This window comes from Trichechus manatus, unplaced genomic scaffold (assembly GCF_000243295.1).
Source record: "Trichechus manatus latirostris isolate Lorelei unplaced genomic scaffold, TriManLat1.0 scaffold00006, whole genome shotgun sequence".
Classification (NCBI taxonomy): domain Eukaryota; kingdom Metazoa; phylum Chordata; class Mammalia; order Sirenia; family Trichechidae; genus Trichechus; species Trichechus manatus.
In genome coordinates, this window is record NW_004443942.1 from 13,276,502 (window position 1) to 13,297,547 (window position 21,046).

The window sequence follows — 21,046 nt, forward strand, 5'->3', positions numbered from 1 at the left end:
ACTTCCATTGCCTCAATTCTGCTCCTATGACTTTCTATTGAGTTGTCTAATTCTGAAATTTTATTGTTAATCTTCTGGATTTCTGATTTCTGTCTCTCTATGGATTCTTACAACCTGTTAAATTTGTCTTTGTGCCCTTCTATAATCTTCTTAAGGTCCTCTATTGCTTTGCTTCTGTGTTCATTGACTTGTTCTGCATTTTGCATGATCTCCTTCCTGATCTCTTGAAGAGTTCTGTATATTAATCTTTTGTATTCTACCTCTGGTAATTCCAAACAATTCTCTTCCTCCAGAAAATTTCTTGATTCTTTGTTTTGGGAGCTTGCTGAAGCCATCATGTTCTGCATCTTTATGTGATTTGATATTAACTGTTATCTGTGAGCCATCAATAAGTTATTATATTTATTTATTTTATGTTTGCTTACTGTGTCCTAGCTTCTTGTTTTGTTTTGTTTTGATATGCCCAAATAGGCGGCTCATGTGAGCTAGTTTGATTATTGGCACCTTTGAAGCTCTAGCTTCCTGTCACCAGGTGGTTAGATCTGTTACTAGATATGTTAGCCCAGGAGTCCGTTTCCTTCTCTTATATGGATTTTGCTCAGGTGTCCAGGTAGTTAGTCACCAAGTGTGTGGTGCAGGCTCTCACGTACAGTCTTAGATGGGCAAGGTTGATTGGAGTAGTCACAGTGTCTGGCTGTAGTAGGAGATCGTGCACTGAGCAGAGCAGGGGGCTGATGGCTGCCCCTGAGTGCCTGGGAGGAAGGTGTGTCCCTGTTCCCTACAGTGTGTGTGTGGGTGGGTTTTGTGGCCAGACTGTGGGCACCCAATGCTGTTGGCTGTAAGGACTGGGAGGCACTACTTATTTTTTAGACCGCTGTCCCAGGTGGCTAGGTAGCATGAGTAGAGCCACCAGTCCACAGGCCCCTGATGTGGGTAGGTGAGGACCCTGCTTAATAGGCAGTACGGTGTCAAATGTCACAAACCTGCCACTCCACCATATAGCTGGTACAGTTAAAGTTAGGCTTCATGTATATACCCTGTTTGTATTGTGCTAATGAGAGCCTATGCTGTTGAAAACGGCCCGCACAGGTCTATGCACGGGTGAAAGGCATTCAAAATCTGTGGATCCCTTATGCCTGTGTCTAGGCAAAGGAGCTGTACCTGCCCTGAGTTCCTGGCTTAGGGGAGTTGGCAGATTATTTTTTCCCTATTTGTTAATTTGTTCCCTCTCTAAGTCCAGGAAAATGCCTCAGGGCACATGATGGGACCTACTTCTGGTCCCAGGGGACATGGCAATTGCTGAAGCTGGCTGGGGACCTGGTGCAGAGCAGGGAGGAGGCAGGTAAATGGGAGAGACGTTCTTCCCAAATGGGGTGGTTTTTGATCTGCATGGTAGGTTAGATGCATGTACTTTTGCCAACTGAGCTCCACTTTTCACTGGTTCTGGAGGCTTGAGTAGACTCTCCACCCCTTGGTCTCTCCCGATGTGGTAAACGGGTCCCGAGTGCCACTGCTTCCCTTATCACGCACGCAAGCTTGTCTGGCCTGCAGGATGCTGATTCTTGCCGGGTCAGGTCCGGCAACTCCTCGCTGCTTCCAAACTGTCTCTCCCTCTGCCTGCCACTCAGTCTGATTCCTCAACTTTGCCTTTGATGTTCAGGGCTCCTAGATTGTCATATATAATTGATTCACTGGTTTTTTTGGGTCTTTTTTGTAAGAGGGACCACAGAAAGCATGTGACTACTCGGCCAACTTGGCCCCACCTCTCAATATGCAGTTTTAAAGTGAGATACCAGATCACTAAGTGGGCACTTAGTTGTTTTAGAACCAGTGTCTGACTCTTGAAACACCTCTTTCACTTTAAGGATATGAAAAACTAAAAGAAGTGGGTTTAGGGTTTTGTGAGGAGAAGTTATCTGGAAACATCTGTCTTGTGAGCCTCACTCCTTCACCTCGTAGTGTACCTTCACCCTCCTTCTAATTAAGCTTGAGAGCCCTTTAGTCGGATCACTTGGACACCTGACATGTGCCCTCTGTAGTTTGGTGACACAGTGAACTGGAATCTGAATTCCACCTGAGGAAACCTAGAGTGCTGAGTGCCAAAGAGACAGGCTAGTGAACTGCTTTGAAGGTTAAGTAAAGGGGAACTGCTGCCAGGATGGGAAGTAACTGCACGTTCTTGGAAAAGCTGTCAGAGGCAGCATGTTTCCCATGGCCCACATGCTGGAGTAGAGGCAATTTAAGTTTTACCAAGTGTGTTGCCTAGAACAGGCCGTGGGACAGTGCGAGTGTGAGTGGATTGAAGGAGAACCAGGAGTTGAGGCTACAGTGGGCACCTGAAGGAGAGTAATTGCCCATGTTATTGTAGTTATAATAGAGGAGCAGTCATGAGAGAACCCACATCTGCATCCTGCCACCAGAGAGCACCAACTAAGGGATAACTGCACCCACCTTGTAAATCTGACCCTTTCTCCTGTTTTCTTCTCAACCTGATCATGGAAGGAGAAAAGATAGTTAGCAGTCTGGGCAGGGGGAAGAAACATAGATGAGGAAAGAGAAAGGACCATACCCCTTTCTCCCACAGTAAGTGTCCAGCTAGGGCAGACTCTAGCAGTGGGGAAGGAGAGATGATTAGATGTTGAAGCATGTTTGGAGTTTTGATTAATATCTACAGCTGGGCAGTTGTCCAAAGGACTTTTTGTTATCTAAGACAGAGGAATAAGTTATAGGACTTGCATAAGACCAAAATTTCATCCAGGGACAAAGGAAAACCTTTCTCCAGAGTCAGGACCAAAATTAAAGTTGTTCCTTGATTACATCCCATGGGCTGTGTTTGTTAAAGCATGGACTTTGGAAATTGACCTGGGTTGAAAGTATAGTTCTGTAACTTATTGGCTAGGTGGCCTTATTAAAGTTACTTATTCATGTTTTATGAATCTGTTTTTTTCACTCCATAGGTTGTGTCACGATTAAATGAGAAAGTTTGTGAAACATGGACAGAGTTAGAGGCTCAGGAAATGGTAGTCATTGTTAATACAAATTGGGGCATTCAGAAAAACAAAGTTTTGATCCAAAGTTAAAAAAACAGAGAAGCAGAGAAGGAGAACCACTGTCAGCTCAGGCCAGCTTGGGCCAGCAGTCAGGGGAGCAAAAACAGAATGTTCCTGAGATGAGGAATTTGAAACTAAGATAAGTCTGGTCTTGGACTAAGAGCTCCTTATATTAGGCCTGTTGAAACAGAGGAAAAAAAAAAAAAAAAATTAACACTCAAAACATTTATTGAGCCCCTATTATATACTGAATACTGTACTAGATTTTGGACATTCAGGGATGAATAAGACCCCTCCCAAGCCTTTGAGGAATAATCTATATAATCTATGATGGGGAAACTTTTGATGACTGTGCAATTATATCGGCTGTAAGGGAGGTTGCTGTAGTTGAAATCGATTCGACAGTAATGAGTTTGGTTTTTCTGGTTCGTAAGGGAAGTATCACTATAAAACATAGCAGGAGTGACTTGCTGTGATAGGAGGGTCAAGGAAGGCTTTGCAGAAGTGGTGGCATTTTATCTGAATTTCAAGGGACAAATAGATGTTTACCAAGTGGATAAGTGGGGTAGACGTTTTGGGCAGAGGACGAGCATGAGCAAAGTCATGGAAGTACAATTGTTCATTGTCTTTTTGGGGAACACAGCACAGTGTGATGGTGCTAGGCCACAAAATGGACAGCAGAAGATGAAAAGAATCCCAAGAAGAGTTTGATAAATAGACTGGGCCAGAGTCCAGCAAGTCTTGAATGCTGTGCTAAGGAGTTCAGACTTCATTCCCTGTAGAGCAGAGGAGTGACATGATCACATTGGTATTTCACAGAGAAAAGAAGATACAAATGCCAGACAGGCATTTTTCTTTTTTCTCAGAAATAATTTCTAAGATTTAGCTTGCCTAGCTTTTGGGAACCCCTCCTATATCGATTAAGCAATTCACCCCACTTAGCCACTTAGCAGATTTGTATTTAAGTTGAATTTGAGTAGAGCTATACTGATCATATGCTATAGAATGGGGTCATGTATGAGCAATAAATTCTGGGTTGCAATTTATGTACAATCAAAATTACTACAAATTCTTTAAATCTGTAGAGTTTAGCACAATTTCTAAATTCATTTAGTCAACAAATATTTTTTGATAACCAAGCACCGGTCTAGATATACTGAATAAAGCCCTCAAGTAGCTTCTAATCCATTGCTGGGAAAGTAACCTGTTGCTATTGAGTTGTTTCCAACTCATAACGACCCTATAGGACAGAGCAGAACTGCCTTACAGGGTTTTCAAGGCTGTAATCTTCATGGAAGTAGACTTCCACATCTTTCTTCTGTGGGGCAGCTGGTGGGTTCGAACCACCGACCTTTAAGTTAGCAGTTGAGTGCCTAACCACTGCACCACCAGGGCTCCTTGCTGCTGGGGAACTAACCAAAAAAACCAAACCTGTTGTCGCTGACTCATTGCGACCCTGTGTAAGCAAATAAATACATACTATGTTCTCAATTAGTGATACACACCTAGAAGAAAAATAAAGTAGAAGATGTTACAAAGTGAAGGATGGAGGGAGGCTACTTTCTGAGATAAAGTGGTGAGGGAAGTCCTTTCCGATGAGGTAATATCTGAGCACAGACTTGAACTAATGGGGAGGCAAGGCAAGTGGGAAGGCTGGTCCAGGCAGGGGGAGCTGCTAGTATGAAATCCCTGAGGCAGGAGATGCCTGAATGTTGTTGGAGGAACTGCAAGTACACTTGTGTGGCTGGAGCAAGTGATCAAGAAGAAGAGTCATAGCAGATACATTCAGAGGACCCAGGGCCAGATCATCAGGGCCTTGTAGGTCTTGGTAAGGTAAGGGCTTTGGATTTTATTCTAGCTGAAAAGAGAAGTCATGAGAGTCTTTTGAGAAGGTTAGTAACATGACTCCAACATCTGTCAGTTTGTCGTACTGTGATGGCTTGTGTGTTGCTGTGATACTGGAAGCTATGCAATCAGTATTTTAAATACCAGCAGGGTCACCCATGGTGGACAGGTTTTAGTGAAGCTTCTGGACTAAGACAGACTAGGAGGAAAGGGCTGGCAATCTACTTTTGAAAATTAGCCAATAGAAAACTTACGAACCACAACAGAATAGTGTCTGACTCACTTGCCTTGTACATGTCATCAGGAGAGATAAATTGCTGGAGGAGGACATCATGTTTGGTGTAGAGGGCCAGCAAGGGCAAGGGAGACCTTCAGTGAGGTGGATTGGCACAATGGCCATGATGATGTACTTGAACATGCTAGGGATCGTGAAGATGGTGCAGGACTGGGTAACATTTTATTCAGTTGTACTTAAGGTTGCCATGAGTCAGAGCTGACTCAACAACAGCTATCTACCTATCTATCTAGTAACATGACTGGGTTTGTCTTTTTAAAAGGATTATTCTGGTTGCTGTGAGGAAAGTAGACCACAGGGAGGCAGGAGTGAACACAGGGAGGCCAGAGAGGAGGATATTGCAATAGTGCATGTGAGAGATAATGATGGGCAGTAGTTATAGCACTTGGGGTATTGAAAGTGGTTGAATCTGGGCAGTATTTTGAAGTTAGAACCGATAGGACTTGTTGATGGACTGGACGTGAGTATGACAGAGCCACGAGTGATGATTCCAAGGCTTTTGGTGTGAGCCACTATGTGAGAGTCCATTTATTGATATGAGGAAGATGGCAGGAAGAGCAGCTGTTGAACCCAGTAAGTCCAACATAACCTGTTTTTCTTGCAGAATTGGAAGGGATTGAGGTTTCTTTAGTCCCATACCAGGTGAAATTGTTGTCTTTTAGAGCCACATTGAAGAAAATAAAATATTATACTGTGTCTTTGAACAGTAAAATCACTCTCGGTAAAATGCCAATGCCGTGAGATATGTGAAGGAATGGAAACCGATTGAGGCAATAACAGATTTCCTTCTTCCTTCTCAAACTCTCTCATTTTATGGCAAACACTCGTTGAAGTGAAGTGGACTGGCAGAAGGAATCACTAACACTCTGCAATTAATATTTATCCCAATGTTTGTTTCCTTCATTATTTCCCTCTCTCCCTTCTTCTGTCCTTCCTTCCTTCCCTCCCTTCCTCCTTCCTTCCTTTTTTCTTTAATCCCATTTCCTTTCTTCCTCCTTTACTTCCTTTCTTGACTTCCTTACTCTTTCCTGCCTTTCTTACTTCCTTCCCTTTCTTGTTTCCTTCCTTTCTCCTTCCCTCCTTCCCTCCCCTCCCTTCCTCTCTCCCTCTTTTCCTCTCCTTCTTTTGCTGTACACAGAGCATTAAATGCACAAATAATGTTACTCCACTGTGAGCTGAACTGTTTTACTCAATAGACTCTGCTGCCATGGTTGAGTCAGATATTGCAAATGTGGGAATGGTATTTCTTCAGATGTAATGTATAGAAATAAAATGTTCCTCTTAATTTTTAGATGCAGACTGTCACTTCACATTTTTCCATAGGTTTTATGTAGGTTCATTGCTGACATTTGACCTTCCAAAATCTTTTTAGCAAACGAATACTCCATGTGTAATAGAAAACACCATTGCCTATGACTAAATTTTGTTTAAGCAAACCTGGCACATTATATATGCATCTGAACATAGTTATTTAGCCTTCTCACATAATATTCTTTCTGACACCCAGACCTTGATGAGCACCGTAAACCGTATCTCCCAGGTATTTTCCATTGGACTATACTGCTCTTGCATTCATTTCGTATTGGCTCACTGGGAACATGTTAACAAGGTAATAGGCAAGTGATAGGTTTCTGTTGTTCTGCCGGTGATTAGATCTGACAGGCAGTTTTGCAGGTTGCCTCAGGAAACAGAAATATTACTGTCTCTAAGGCTGCTTCAGTATCATGAGAGTGTCTCCATTAAGTGTCCCTTTATATAGCTGGAGGAACCCAGAATGATGTAGCTGGCAACATGGACCCTCAAGCATGGCTCATTAGTAGTCCAGAGCATCCTGGTCTATTTAATTTCTTAGCACAGTCTCTCACAGTCTGAGAGGAGCCCTGGTGGTGCAGTAGTTAAGCTCTCGGCTGCTAACTGAAAGGTCAGTGGTTCGAACTCACCAGCCACTCCGTGGGAGAAAGATGTGGTAGTCTGCTTCCATAAAGATTACAGCCTTGGAAACCCTGTAGGGGAGTTCTACTCTGTCCTGTAGGGTCGCTATGGGTCAGAACCGACCCGACGGCAACGGGTTTGGTCTTTTTGGTTCTAGCAGTCTGGGGCAGCAACCACACAAAACATCCATCTTCCGTAGACTAGTTAGGTATGCACGTTCCATCCCTTTGATGCCCCACACCAAACTGCAGCTCAGGGAGGGAAGAGTGTTTTAAGTTGCTGGAGAATTTCTCTGAGTTACCAGCAGGTAACTCAGCCGGCTAATAAATATGCAGCAGAGAGTCCTCATCTACATGAGGGAAAATGATATTCTGTCTTGAGGGTTATTGAGGAGCTTTAAATGAATGAATTTTAACTCAGACTCATATTGGCTCTAAAATACTAAAAAATTAGTCAGAGCCAACAAAATATGAAGACAGATGTAAAATAATTTCTTTGTGGTAAGGAGAGAAGTGTAAATGGAAATTAATTTCCTTCTAGAAGGCATATTGATATTTTCCATCAATTTCTCAAATCATTAAATGGAGGGAGGTTGAAGTATCAGTATCTTTAAGTGGAGGTAAAGTAAATAATCCTTTATAATTTATTGAATAGACATTTAATAACTGATCATAGTAAACAACTATATTCAATTATCAAAGGGTCACTTAATAAATTGTTGCTATTTAGAATGTTAGTTTGTTGCCTGTCAGGAGTTTTCTTAACCACAATTTTGGGCTAATATATGGAAGTTAGAGTTGAAATACAATAAAATAGCATACTGTTTTAGTTTTATTTCTTTTTACTATTTAGACTGATCTAAAAACCTATTGCCATTGAGTTGATTCCGACTCTTAATGACCCTATATGACAGAGTAGAACTGCCCCATAGACTTTCCAAGGAGTGGCTGGTAGATTCAGACTGCCAACCTTTTGGTTAGCAGCTGAGCTCTTAACCACTGTGCCTCAAATAATGCATTTTCTGAATGAATGGTACTAAACATACATTGAGCCAAGTACTGTCCACAATGCATGTGTGTAATCCCCACAGAACTCTTTTAAGGAAGATATTGTCACCCCATTTGCATGTGAGGAAACCGAGGCAGAGAGAGATTAAGCAATTTCCCCAAAGTTAAATAGCTATAAATGAAAGAGTAAGATCAGAACCCAAGCAGTCTGTTGACTTTTAACCCCTCTGCTCTGCTGCCTCAGAGGAAAAATCTATTTATGAACTTTTAAATAAAATGCATTTTTTTCAAATTTATACATGCATGTAGTTTAAAGAGCTGAACTCTTCAAAAGGCTTTATGAAGAAGATTAATCCCCTGGAGACCTTTCCCTATTTCTGGTCCCTAGAGGCAACCATTTTCAATGCTTTTTTTTTGGTGTTTTCCTTCATATCCCTAGCATGCCTCTTTGCCAATTTTTCATATTTCCATTTTAGACATTTTTAATTGACTTCTCACCATGTATATAAGATGGAAATTTTGCTATCTTAAACACACCTGTCTACACATCTTCTGTTGTTGTTAGGTGCCCTTGAGTCGGTTCTAACTCATAAGACCCTATGTACAACAGAAGGGAGCACTGCCTGCTCCTGCACCATCCTCCCAATCATTTTTGTACTTGAGCCCAGCTTCTAGTCAGATTAACAGTATGTGTGTATGTTAGTATGATTATGTACATGCTATTGATAACTTGGGAGTCCCTGGTTGGTGCAAACGGTTAAGGGCTTGACTGCTAAGTGAAAGGTTGAAGCTTCGAGGACTCCCAGAGGTGCCTTGGAAAAAGAGCCTGACCATCTGCTTCCAGAAGGTCACAGCCATGAAAATCCTATGGAGTACAGTTTTACTCCGACACATATGGGGTCGCCGTGAGTCAGAATCGACTTGTCAGCAATTGGTATTGATAACTTAATCATGGACTATAATTGATTTCCTTTCTTGCACAACTTTTTGTTACACCAGTCATTAAGAATAATCTAGTTTATTTATGTTATGGCTTAGTTTATAATGGAGTTATCCTAATTTATCCTCAAACTCTCATATACATTAACTCACTTATGTTCCTGAATAAGTCTTTCCCAGAGGTTAGTTGATCCTTAGACGTGCAGGAAAACTTCATGTCCTGGGAAGCTCTCATTGCCATAATACTGGGGATCCCCTTTGTTTCTCCCTAGGATGGGAGCCCCTGTTCCTGTATACCAGGCCTACTCTTTCTTGGCTTACTGCTCTGGCTTGGTGGAGCATATTCTCCATTAGTTATGTAAGAAATGGTACGTGGGGGAAAATTTTGAGACCTTGCCTCTCTGAAAAAAATGTCTTTTAGTAAGTGAGTTAAGAATTATAAATTGCTTAGAAAACTATCTGGCACATAGTAAGCAAAATATACGTACTTGTTTGTTAAATAAATAAATTTTACCCTTACCATTAACAGAAAATTTGAAAAACTATTGTATTTCAGGTTGTGAACAATTTTTCCTCAGAATTTTGAAGGCATTGTTCTATTGTCTTCTAGCTTTCAGTATGGAATTTGAGAAGTCCAATGACTTTCTAATTTTTTAGCCTTTGTTTTAAAATCTGTTGTTTTAGTTTTCATGAGGATATGGGTATAGTTTTCATTCATTCTTTTGGGCACTCAGGACCTTTCAATCAAGGTATTAATATCTTTTAGGTCTGTAAATATTCCTGAGTTATATCTTCGGTAACTCGTTCTGCACTCTCTCTGCCCCACTCCTTTTGTCTCCCTTTTGTCTTTCTGGCTCTCCTGTTATTTTGATGCTGAACTTTTCATTTCTCCAAATTTCTCATTTTTTTTCCTGGTCTTTTATCATTTTCATCTACTGTCCGGGGTTTTCTTCAGCTTTATCTTCCAACCTTTCACTGAGCTTTTCATTTCTACTATCTTTTTTCATATTTCAAGAGTACTCCTTTTTCTCTTTCTCTGTCCTTTTTTCATACTATACTGGATTTTTTTTTTCCTTTAATTCCGTGTGTTCCGCGCCCCCCCCCCCCCCCCCCCCCCCCAGCAATGAATGCAGTGCCCTTTTTCTCTTAGGACATTACTGATAGTTTATTTGAAGTGTTCATCTTTATCGAAGTCCCTGTATTCTCATTGCTTTTGCCTGTTAATTTGCTCCGGCTTCTATCTTTCATATTAGAGGCTTCTCTCAAATATTTGAAACTGACTCTTCACTCATACTTAAGAGTTAGAAAGTAAAATAGTAATCAAAAGTCCTGTGCACTCAAGGATGTGATTACTGTCAATGGAATGTGATATGGGATGAACTGGCCCATTCCTTTCGGGAATACCTGATTGTCAGTATCTTTGAATCTTTTCTCTTTAGTTTGCTGGATTCCTTAGACAAGACTCTTACAAACTCCTGCCCAGGGAACATAAGCCTGTCTTTCAGCATTCTGGAGATACATAAACTTTCACTCATTCTCCCTGTATTCAATATGGAACGCCTGCACCCTATTGTGTATGGTGTTCACCATTCCAGAGGATAAACCTCCCTTCTTCTCCTAGGCTGGCGGGGTATGGAGTGGGTGGCATTCAGTTGATTGGGCAACATTGGGAAGAGGATCTGGGCATCTACCTGCTTTTTAAAAAGATTTTCACCCCACATTTACCTGCTTCTCTCAGAGGTATCTGGTATTGCTAGTCCCTGAGCCTTTTGAGTTCTGAAGTACAAAAAATTTTTTTTCACTTTCGTCACTGAGAACTTGCAATTCAGCATTTTCAACTCTGAAAGTCAGTCATTGTTCCTTCATCTGTTTTCCAGTTTTCAAAATTTTATTTTCTTTTCATTCTCATTGCCGTTATAGATCTGTAATCTTAAAAAAAAAATTAAGTGTAACTTTAAAGGTATTACAACCATCTTACAGGAAATTTTCTTGTGGATAATTTTAGTTTTGTATAATTGTCAATTTAACTGTTAGATGCCTGAAAGTATACCATGCTAATTTCTTTTTGTGTGAGACTCTTTCTTCCCTTCTCTGGGGGCAGGGAGGTAGCACATGAAGACATAAAAAAGCACAGAAGAGGAAAAGCAGCGTGATGTATGAAAAGAGCATGGGCTTAGGGCGAACAGACCTGAATTCAAATCTCCTGCTGACTTAGCGTGAGTTATTAATCCTCTTGGTACCTCACTTTCCTTGTTTATAAAGTGATGAGAATAACACCTAAATCATAGTCACATTATGCCTAGTACAGGATGTAAAGTGCCATCCAACACAGCGCTCTGCCTTCAGTGGTGCCCAGTGGAAGCCATTTCCTTCTTGAATGAAGGGAGAGCATTTTCAGATGGAGGATGGGGAGGCCGGAGTCAATCTCTTTGAGAATGTTTTCAGGTTTGTATAATTACACTTACTTAGTAATATTGTCTAGGACTAAACCAATTAGCTAAAATAGCTGGCTTTTGGAAGTTCCTTCCAACTTCCATATTCTGCATACAGTAAAACCTGTGAAGGCTGGAAACCAGTATAAGACTGGAACCAGTATAAGGCGAAACCAGAGAAGGAAAACTCAAATATTTTCTACTAATAAAGAGCGGTAGAAAAGTAGTGACTGCACCCTGTCAAAGGCAGAAAACTTGTGAGACTTGGAAAAACAAGGCAGTCATGTCGAGTTCCAGCTCTCACAGGTTTCACTGTATTATAATAACCCTACTATAATAATTGACGGAAACCCTGGTGGCGTAGTGGTTAAGAGCTACAGCTGCTAGCCAAAAGGTCAGCAGTTCAAATCCACCAGGTGCTTCTTGGAAACCCTCTGGGGCAGTTCTACTTTGTCCTTTAGGGTTGCTATGAGTTGGAGTTGACTCAACGGTGATGGGTTATAATAATTGGGCCATGTTGGTTTAACAAGCATGGAATGTACTTCATAGGGATTAGGGAATTTTGAGCTAATTGAATTTGGGACTTTTTCAGAAAACCCACGGTCTGTGGTTTCCTGAGCTGGTATCAACAGTTAATAGAATATGAGTGTGTGTGTGTGTGTGTGTGAGTGTGTGAGTCTTGAACTGAAAACTAAGATACGTTTAACAAAGAGGACTTCATTGACTGATACATTCACTCATTATTAGCACAAAAATGCTCTTGGATTATCTTGGTTAGAAGAAAATATCCAAAGTACTGAGCAGTTGAAGAAAAATATAATAATCACATGTCTGAATAGTTTTTGGAAAGCCCCAATCCTGCTAGATAGGGAGAGAGAATTTAGAGTGGCATAGTCAAAGCCCCAGGAAATAGAAAAGTATTTAATTTAAGTATTTATTCATGTGGCTATAAAGTTTAGTTAGAAAGAGAGATAAAAGATAAGCTATTTCCAGTTTACTTGTAATCTTGAGTCTTCACCTGTCTTCTTTTCAAGAAAGGCTAACGTTGCTGCTTAAGCATCACTTTTGTGACTGGACTATAAACCCCTGTTTCAGCCAAAAACCAAAAAATGCATGAATAATGTGAACTTCCCACCCTCACCCCAGTACTTTTTTTGGAGGGGATGGATTTTTTTTTTTTTCCTTTGCTAAATGAAAACTATATCCAGAAACAACTTCTTCGTGTAAAAATAAGTGTAGCTCTTCCTCTAACAAAGGCTTCTGCAGTGTATTAGTATTGTGCACAGTATATTCTCTTCTGGAAAACAATAGGGACTCCCGATTACTTTAAACCTGGTTCTCCAAAGCTCTCTGTCATCTGGTAGCTCCTCTGTGGGTATTAAATAGTGATGGAATGGCAGGTGAGAATTTATATTAATTCTGAAATAGCGAAAATCTTTTTAGAAAAGTATTTATAAAACAATGTTGATAATAATCAGTTGATTCTGTAGGACAAGTGGACTTCAAGAGCTTTCTCAAAATTTGTGTGTGTTTTAAAATTGCTGTTTGCATTAAGGCAAAGGCTAAGTATAAAGTGGTCTTGAACACTGAAATTTTACTCTTTTTTTATTTTTTCGCATACAAAAATTTATGCATACATTGTTATGTGACCCTAGTTGCTCTCCCCATACTGACAGCACACTCCTTTCCACCCGATTCCCCATGTCCATTCAACCAGCTCCTAACCCTCTCTGCCTTCCCGTTCTTTTTTTTTTTTTTTTTAAGTGAATGTTTTCCTTTTTAAAGTAATATCTTTCAAAGCCCTGGATTTTTATTTCCAAAACCTTAAATGTCTCTCTGCTGCCTTCAGGGTGTCATATAAATTCCTTAGTTTCCCATTCAAGGCTTCTTGCCTTCTGACCCCAATTTACCGTCCCCATTTGTCTGCCACTGTTTTTCTACATAAACCCTTCCTTTCAGCCAAATGGGGATGCTCAGTGTTACTTACAGGCTTTTCACTTCTTTGCCGCCATTTTAAACCACCCTCCCCTTCCCTCTGCATTCAGCTGTTCCCAGCCCTTCTTTAAGATTTGACTGAAGTCTCTTTCCTAACTTTCTTAGCCAAGGTACACCGTCAGCCCATTCTCTGTACTTCCACATTACTACCTGGGTCAGAAACTATTTAGTATCAACTCTGAGTTCACATTTTACCTAAATACATTGTGTTTTAACTCTGCTTAGATTGTAAGCCTCTTGAAGTCAACAGGCCTTATATTTATCTCATAGCATTTCTCCTTTCTGACTTTAAAATATCCGATTATTTGTTGCTTGTCTCTCTCTCTATCATCTATCTATCTGTCTCTCTGTCTCTATCACTCTACTATCTACTCCTACTACGATGCAAGTTCAAAAAGAGGTCATGTAACTTGCCAAAGGTTACAGACCACTCACTCACTTATTCATACGCATTCAGTTACAAAAGTTTGTGAATGATTTATTTTTTTTTAATCAGTTAGATCCACCTCAAAGCTACTGTCATAAGGATGTCACACTTATTCATTTGCATTTCAGTAGAGTATGCTCACTTGTGTGGGGAAAAGGTGGAATTAGAGCCAGCTGGAAGTGAATTGCTCATAATTCATAGCTTATTTTATATTTGCTGAAAACCTCCATGAACTATGGTTATCGATGTGTCATTAATAGTTATGGCAATTGTGAAATATTATAATCTGTACATTGTGGATTTGTAGTTGAGTTTTTCCCCTGATTTTACCCATGGATACATTTTTAATAAGGAAGAGAGATGAAGAAAGCGTGTGTATGCATCTACATTTGCATTGCTTAGAAGTGAGAATGAGGCTATAGTTACAGCTTCCAAATCAAAGGCAATGTGATAATTTAAATGACATGTGCAATAATACTGTTTATATTAGCATAATGGATGAACACAAACACTATATGTTATACTCTATAACCACAAAATAGGCATTATTTTTGCTTTGGCTTTATTGCCCCATGCTTGATTTTCTCAAATTACCTTTGGGGGTCTGGATTTGATCTTTAGAATATAGTTAAATGTTGTTTTTATATTAGATTAGCCATGTGTCTATATTTTTTCCTCATAAAATGACATGTTTTGAGATCGTTAAATGGATGATTTCACTAACCATTTCTGGTAAAATGCTTTTTTGAGTATGACATATAAAAATATTTGGGACCTCTTGGCATTATTTGGCCAACTCTGTGTGTGTGTCTGTGCGTGTGTATAGTTTTCATTACAATCTGGGTATGCTGCTGGGAGTGTGTCTCCTGTGAATGTCATACATCATCTTTCAGAGTAGAAGAAAGGTTGAGGACCTCTGCTGTAGGCTATTTCATATACTCCTGTGTGGTTAACTCTCCCACATGTTGATGACTCCTGGATCTGTACCCTCACCCTTGATACCTTCTCTGGAGCTACAGACTCATTTATAAAGCCACCCACTGGGCATCTGCATGTGGATGTCCTACAGGCCCCCCAAACCCATTATGTCTGAAACTGAACTCATTTTCAGTCCAGTGTTGTTCATTTTCACTGGTTACATACATCATCATTCACCCAGTCTGTTGAAAACATTAAGAATAATATTCAGTGTTTCCCAGGTCAATAGCCTAGTCCTGTTTATTTTGCTCCTAAATATCTCTGAAAATGTTTTCTTCCTCATTGCCTTCACTTTAGTTCAGCTGCTTATCATTTCCTATGGGGACCAATTCATAGCCCAAACCAAACCCACTGCCCGCAAGTTGATTCCAACTCATAGTGACCCTATAGGACAGAGTAAAACTGACCCAGTTTTACAGCCTTTCCAAGGCTGTAAGTCTCTATGGAAGTAGACTGCCACATCTTTCTCCTGCAGAGTGAGCTGGTGGGTTCAGATCACTGATGTTTAGGTTAGCAGCTGAGCACTTAACCACTTCACCACCAGGGCTCCTAGTCGTAGCCCTGCTGAAAACCCGCTGCCGTTGTTGAGTCAATTCATAGCCCAGAGTTTCTCAAATTTCAGCATGCATCATGATCACCTGGAGGTCTTAGTAACACACAGATTGTTGGGTCTCAACTCCAGCCTTTCTGATTCAGTAGATCTAGAGATGGTTCCAGTTCCAAAAACTTGCATTTCTGACCAGTTCCAGGTGATGCTGATGCTGCTGGTCCAGGTATGACTTTTTGAGAACCGCAGTCATAGCCTATTCATTGCCCTCCCTGCCACCAAGCCATCAGCTTGTGGTTTATCCTCCAAGTGGCTTACCAAATGATCATTTTGAAAATGCAAGTCTCAGTATGTCTCTCCCTTGCTTAAACCCCTTTACTGTCCTGGGATCACTTTTACAGCAGGTTTGATTGAACTGTGGCCACTGAAATATGTGGAAATGTGATACTCTCATCATTCTTGTAGCTGCACAGCACATGTCTTATTTTTGTCCCATTGTGGTTAAAACCTTTTTGCATTGTCCAGGGATGTCTGTAGGTCAATCTGGTTATTGAAATCTCAGTCATAATCCAATTTATACTCTTAATTTCATGCCTTCATTCTTCATCTACACCTTTAAAAGATTTATCTGCCTCTAGCATTAGGGAGAGGATGGGGGTGTATGCTCATCGAAGAGTGGCCCACTGGGAGAAACGGAATTATGTGGCTGTGTCCAGGTCATTTTTTGCCAGATTTCTGTCCTGGTATTATCATCTGGTCTTCCCCCGTTAGTACCAAACTATTAGCTGTTTTGTGTGACGTATTAAGTGACAAACAGGTATCCAGCTGGCTCCTAGTCTGTGTACAGCCTTTTGATATCAGTTTTTTTGGAGGAGGGGGCAGTGTTATTTCCTTTCTTTACTACCAGCAGGCTGCCTCTACGCCCAAGAAATGCTGCCCCGGCAGGACTGTGCTTTCTTCAGTGAGAAGGTCAGGGGCAGGCCCTTGTTGCTCAAAGTGTGGTAGAGGGGCCAGTAGTTCTGCATCACTAGGAAGCTCCTTAGAAATGCAGAACCCCTACCCCCAACTACTGCATTTCAGTAAGATCCCTGGATCGTCAAATTTGGCAAGTACTGTCCTATAGGGTTGCTATGAGTCGGAATCGACTCGACGGTAATGGGTTTGGTTTTTGGTTTTGGCCTAGGCCCCCAGGATGCCTAGAAATGCTTAGCTCACCTGGTGCCATTTCTCTGTTCATTCACAGTGATGTTAGTTTCCAGGAGGTCTGATAGTCTGGCTTTTCTCACCTGTAAAATGGAGATAATAGTAACTAACTTGCTGCATTATGCTGATGTATGTGAAATATCCATCATAGAACCTTGCATGTGGTGAATGTTCTGTAAATGGTTGCTATTATTAGTTTTGCATCTTTATCCTTGGATTTTAATGTTAGCCCTTTGGAACTTTTCATAAATAAGTCAGCCACCTCCGCCACCAACCACTAACCTGCATCAGGGACCTCAGTGCCTGAAAGTTAAATAACAAGATTGTGGCCAATTTATAATTAAGGAAATGCTTAATTTTCAATTTAAAGGCACAGATGGGATAGCTTTAGACAACAGAGGTTGCCAGCTTTCAAGGTTTGACTAGTGGGTTTCTAGAAATACCAGATACCAATGCTTGTAGCTTCCAAGCTACAAGAATGCATTAAAAGATGATCAGATTGTAGTCAGGAGGAAAATACCCATCAAAAACACAATGGAATGGATGCCCATTGGAGTGGATAAAATTAAAAATACTGACAATACTAAATATTGGTAAGGATGTGGAGCAGTTGAAATTCTCTTACATTGCTGGTGGGGATGTAAAATGGTACAAACACTTTAGAAAATCATTTAGCAGTTTTTAAAGTTAACAACAATAAAAAGGAACAAACTACAGATAACCAAAACAACATGAATGAATATCAAAAAAAGTCTTGAGCCGAAGATGCCAAACCCAAGAGTACATGCAAAATGATTCCATATATGTGAAACTCCAGAAAAGACAAAACTTAATCTGTGGTGCCAGAAAGTAGCTCAGGCATTGCCTAGGGTTGAGGATGTAGGAGATATTGGCTAGAAGGGAGCACAAGGGAAATTTAGGGGGTGAAGAGAAAGCTCTGTATCTTCATTATGGTAGTGGTTGCCTGGTGTATAAGTTTTTCAAAACTCACTGAAATATACAATTAAAATGGAGGCAGTGTATAAACGTAAAGTATACCTCAGTAAAGTTAATTAAACTATAAAAAATGATTTCTAAAAAAAAAAAAAAAAATCCTAAAATAAAATGCCTTACTAGTAGTGGTGTCTGCCCAGTGAAACTCCACCTTAAAAATTAAGTGAACTAAATTAGAGTTTAGTTCACTAAACGTGGGGGGCAGAAGAGCATACTGGTTAAAACATAGTTTTGAAGTCAGATGTCCAGAGGAGTCTTGAGTCCTCATTTATTAGCCAGTGTGACCTTTGGCAAATTACTTTATAATTCTTAAAGCCTCAGTTTTGTCATTTAAATGAGAATAATAATATTTACTTCATAGGGTTGACATGAGAATCAAATAACATGAAATGAGAATTAAATAACAGCTATGTATAAAAAGCATTTCGTGCTGAGCTTAGCATGTTGAATAACAATGATAAATTATTATTATTCAACTCTAAAATATGTTGTCTTTTCTACTGTGTAATGCATCGCTATCCTTCTGTGTAGCTATCTTTCTCACTACAGTAGAATGTCTGGCCAAAATAGAACACAAGGTAGGAGAGAGAATTTCTAATTGTGACCTAGGCAAGAATTATGGACCAATAATTCCACCAAAGCAAGAGGAAGAGCACACAATTTTACTTAAAATAAATTTAGGGATCATGGCGCTGAAGTTGCTGACAGCTGCCACCAGCGGCACTGTGAAGGCAATTTTCCGACCTACTGTTCTCTGCCATCCTTGGGAGATTTTACTTGGCTATGAGACCTCTCTGAGGAGCATCTCTTATCGTCCTCGGTTACCCACGTATGTTGGACATCAGTTGGTTCCTCCATCAGCCAAGTATGGTGGGCGGCACACAGTGACTATGATTCCTGGGGATGGCATTGGGCCTGAACTTATGTCGCATGTGAAGTCTGTGTTCACACATGCACGTGTGCCTGTGGATTTTGAGGAGGTGCAGGTGGACTCCACTTGTTGTTTAGAGGACTTTCACAATGCCATTTTGTCCATCCGTCGAAACTGTGTGGCACTGAAGGGCAACATTGCAACTGACCATAACCTGCGGTTGACTCATACATCTCTCAACAGCATGCTTCGCACCTCCCTAGATCTCTTCGCCAATGTCATCCATTGTAAGAGTCTGCCAAGTGTGGTCACCCGGCACAACGATGTAGACATCATTGTTATTCGAGAAAGCACAGAGGGTGAGTACAACAACCTGGAGCATGAGAGTGTGAATGGCGTGGTAGAGACCCTAAAGATCACTACAGAGACCAAGTCTTTGCGCATTGCTGAATATGCCTTCCAGCTGGCACAGGAGATAGGTCGCAAGAAAGTGACAGCTGTGCACAAGGCCAGCATCATGAAACTAACAGATGGTCTCTTCCTTCAGTGCTGTGCTCGGGTGGCATCACGCTATCCTCAGATCACCTTTGAAACCATGACTGTGGACTACACCACCATGCAGCTGGTAACCCGGCCCCAGCAGTTTGATGTTATGTTGATGCCTAACCTTTACGGCAACGTTATCCACAATATTTGCACAGGGTTGATTGGGGGGGCAGGCCTTGTGCCAGGAGCCAACTATGGCCAACTGTATGCAGTGTTTGAGACAGGTACAAGGCAAACAGGCAAGTATATAGCCAAGAAGAATGTTGCCAACCCTACTGCTATGCTTCTGGCAAGTTGCATTATGCTGGATTACCTTGAGCTCAACTCCTATGCCACCTCCATTCGCAATGCGGTCTTGGCATCCATGGACAACAAAGATATCCATACACCAGACATTGGAGGATGTGGTACCACATCGGAAATCATTCAAGACATCATGAACCGCATCCAGACCTAAAATGCTTAGTGTCTTGGAGGCTAAGCTGTCCCCCAAACCTCCCTGTCCCAGTCTTTAGTCCCCTTCCTCCTAGCAACCCCTCCTAATAACCCCTCCTAGCTTGGCTAGCGTGGACTCCAGAATAAACCAGCTGCTGCCCCAATTTGACAGGATGGAGAGTGAATAAAGACATGCCTCGTTTAAATTAGCCAAATCTGTTGTACTGTAAATGAATGGAGGACATTCTTCTTTTAATCCACAGTTCACTTTTCTCTATGATAGGGCTCACTGAATAAATCAGATCCGTTTGTGGAGTGCTGAGGCTTTCCCAGAACCTGGCACACTCCTTTTCTCTTTATCTAGATTATTAAAATTCAGCAAACCAGCCTGCAGATAAGTCTGGCTTCTCTCTGGAGGTTGTTAATGAGTTAATTAGTGCAATAAACTTTGCCTATAATATATACATTGTAACTTTAATAATAAATAAGGTATCATAAAGCCGAGCTAGTACAGAATGCTTCCACTCCCTCCTAGATAATATCTTTTCCTGTGGTCTTGTTTATGACCTCTATGTTAGGAATTTTCTTGGGTGTTCTTTTTTACACATGGATATCCCTGGGCACCGAAGCCCTCCTGGAAAGGGGATTCTTGGATTCTTTCAGTTGGACTCAAGAGTCTAGAGATAAAATCCCCAGTTAACAGTTACTGGACTCACACTTTGCTGTACAAGTAAAATCCCGACTGCGAACTCCGTGCTCACTGCTTCGCAACCTTTTGTGGTTTACTTACTTACCCTCTCTTTCAACATAAGAGTGCAAATAAGAAAACAAAAAGCACTGAGCTAATTTAAGTGTTTACTGTCATCCTTATAACGAGCCTTGGTGGTGCAGATAGTTTAGTGCTCAGCTGCTAACCAAAAGGTTGGTGGTTTGAACCCACCCCGCAGCTCTGCAGAAGAAAGCTCTGATGATCTGCTTGCTTAAAGATTACAGCCTATAAAACCCCATGGGGCAGTTCTACTCTGTCACATGGGGTTACTAGGAGTCGGAATCAAGTTGATGGTACTCAACAACTACAACTGTCATTATAAGATTTTTTTTACAGACTTTTTTTAAAAGACTCGGTCAGGATCAACTCAGCGGCAGGGGGTCTAGTACAGTAGTTGGTATACATTTTGTTTTTGTCCTCAAGAGTCACGTAAGCAAAAATAATTTTATTAGTTCTTGGAAGTTGTTATTACTTGAGTAGCACATGCAAAACACGATGATTAATAATGATTTTTTTAAAAATTTTTTTATTGTACCTTAGATGAAGGTTTACAGAACAAATAGTTTCTCATTAAATGGTCAGTACACATATTGTTTTATGACATTGGTTAACAACCCCACGACATGTCAACATGCTCCCTTCTCGACCTTGAGGACCTTTTTTTTGGTGAAGATATACATAGCCAAAGTTACACTATTTGGAAAGTTTCTACATGTACAATCCAGTGACATCAATTATATTCTTCCAGTTGTGCTGCTATTCTCACTATCCTTTTCCAAATT

The 21,046-nt window shown here is 40.8% G+C and overlaps 2 protein-coding genes across 2 annotated transcripts in view; both read left to right on the top strand.

Moving 5' to 3' along the window:
- NELL1 (neural EGFL like 1) overlaps positions 1-21,046 on the top strand; it is a gene marked incomplete at its 3' end in the record, with an annotated part of 870,822 nt that overhangs the window by 558,320 nt on the left and 291,456 nt on the right. The gene's annotated exons all lie outside the window — the stretch shown is intronic.
- On the top strand, positions 18,330-19,712 carry LOC111821820 (isocitrate dehydrogenase [NAD] subunit gamma, mitochondrial-like). The gene has a single exon (XM_023737786.1). It carries the CDS (start codon positions 18,330-18,332, stop codon positions 19,515-19,517), a length of 1,188 nt encoding a protein of 395 aa, XP_023593554.1. The 3' UTR covers positions 19,518-19,712.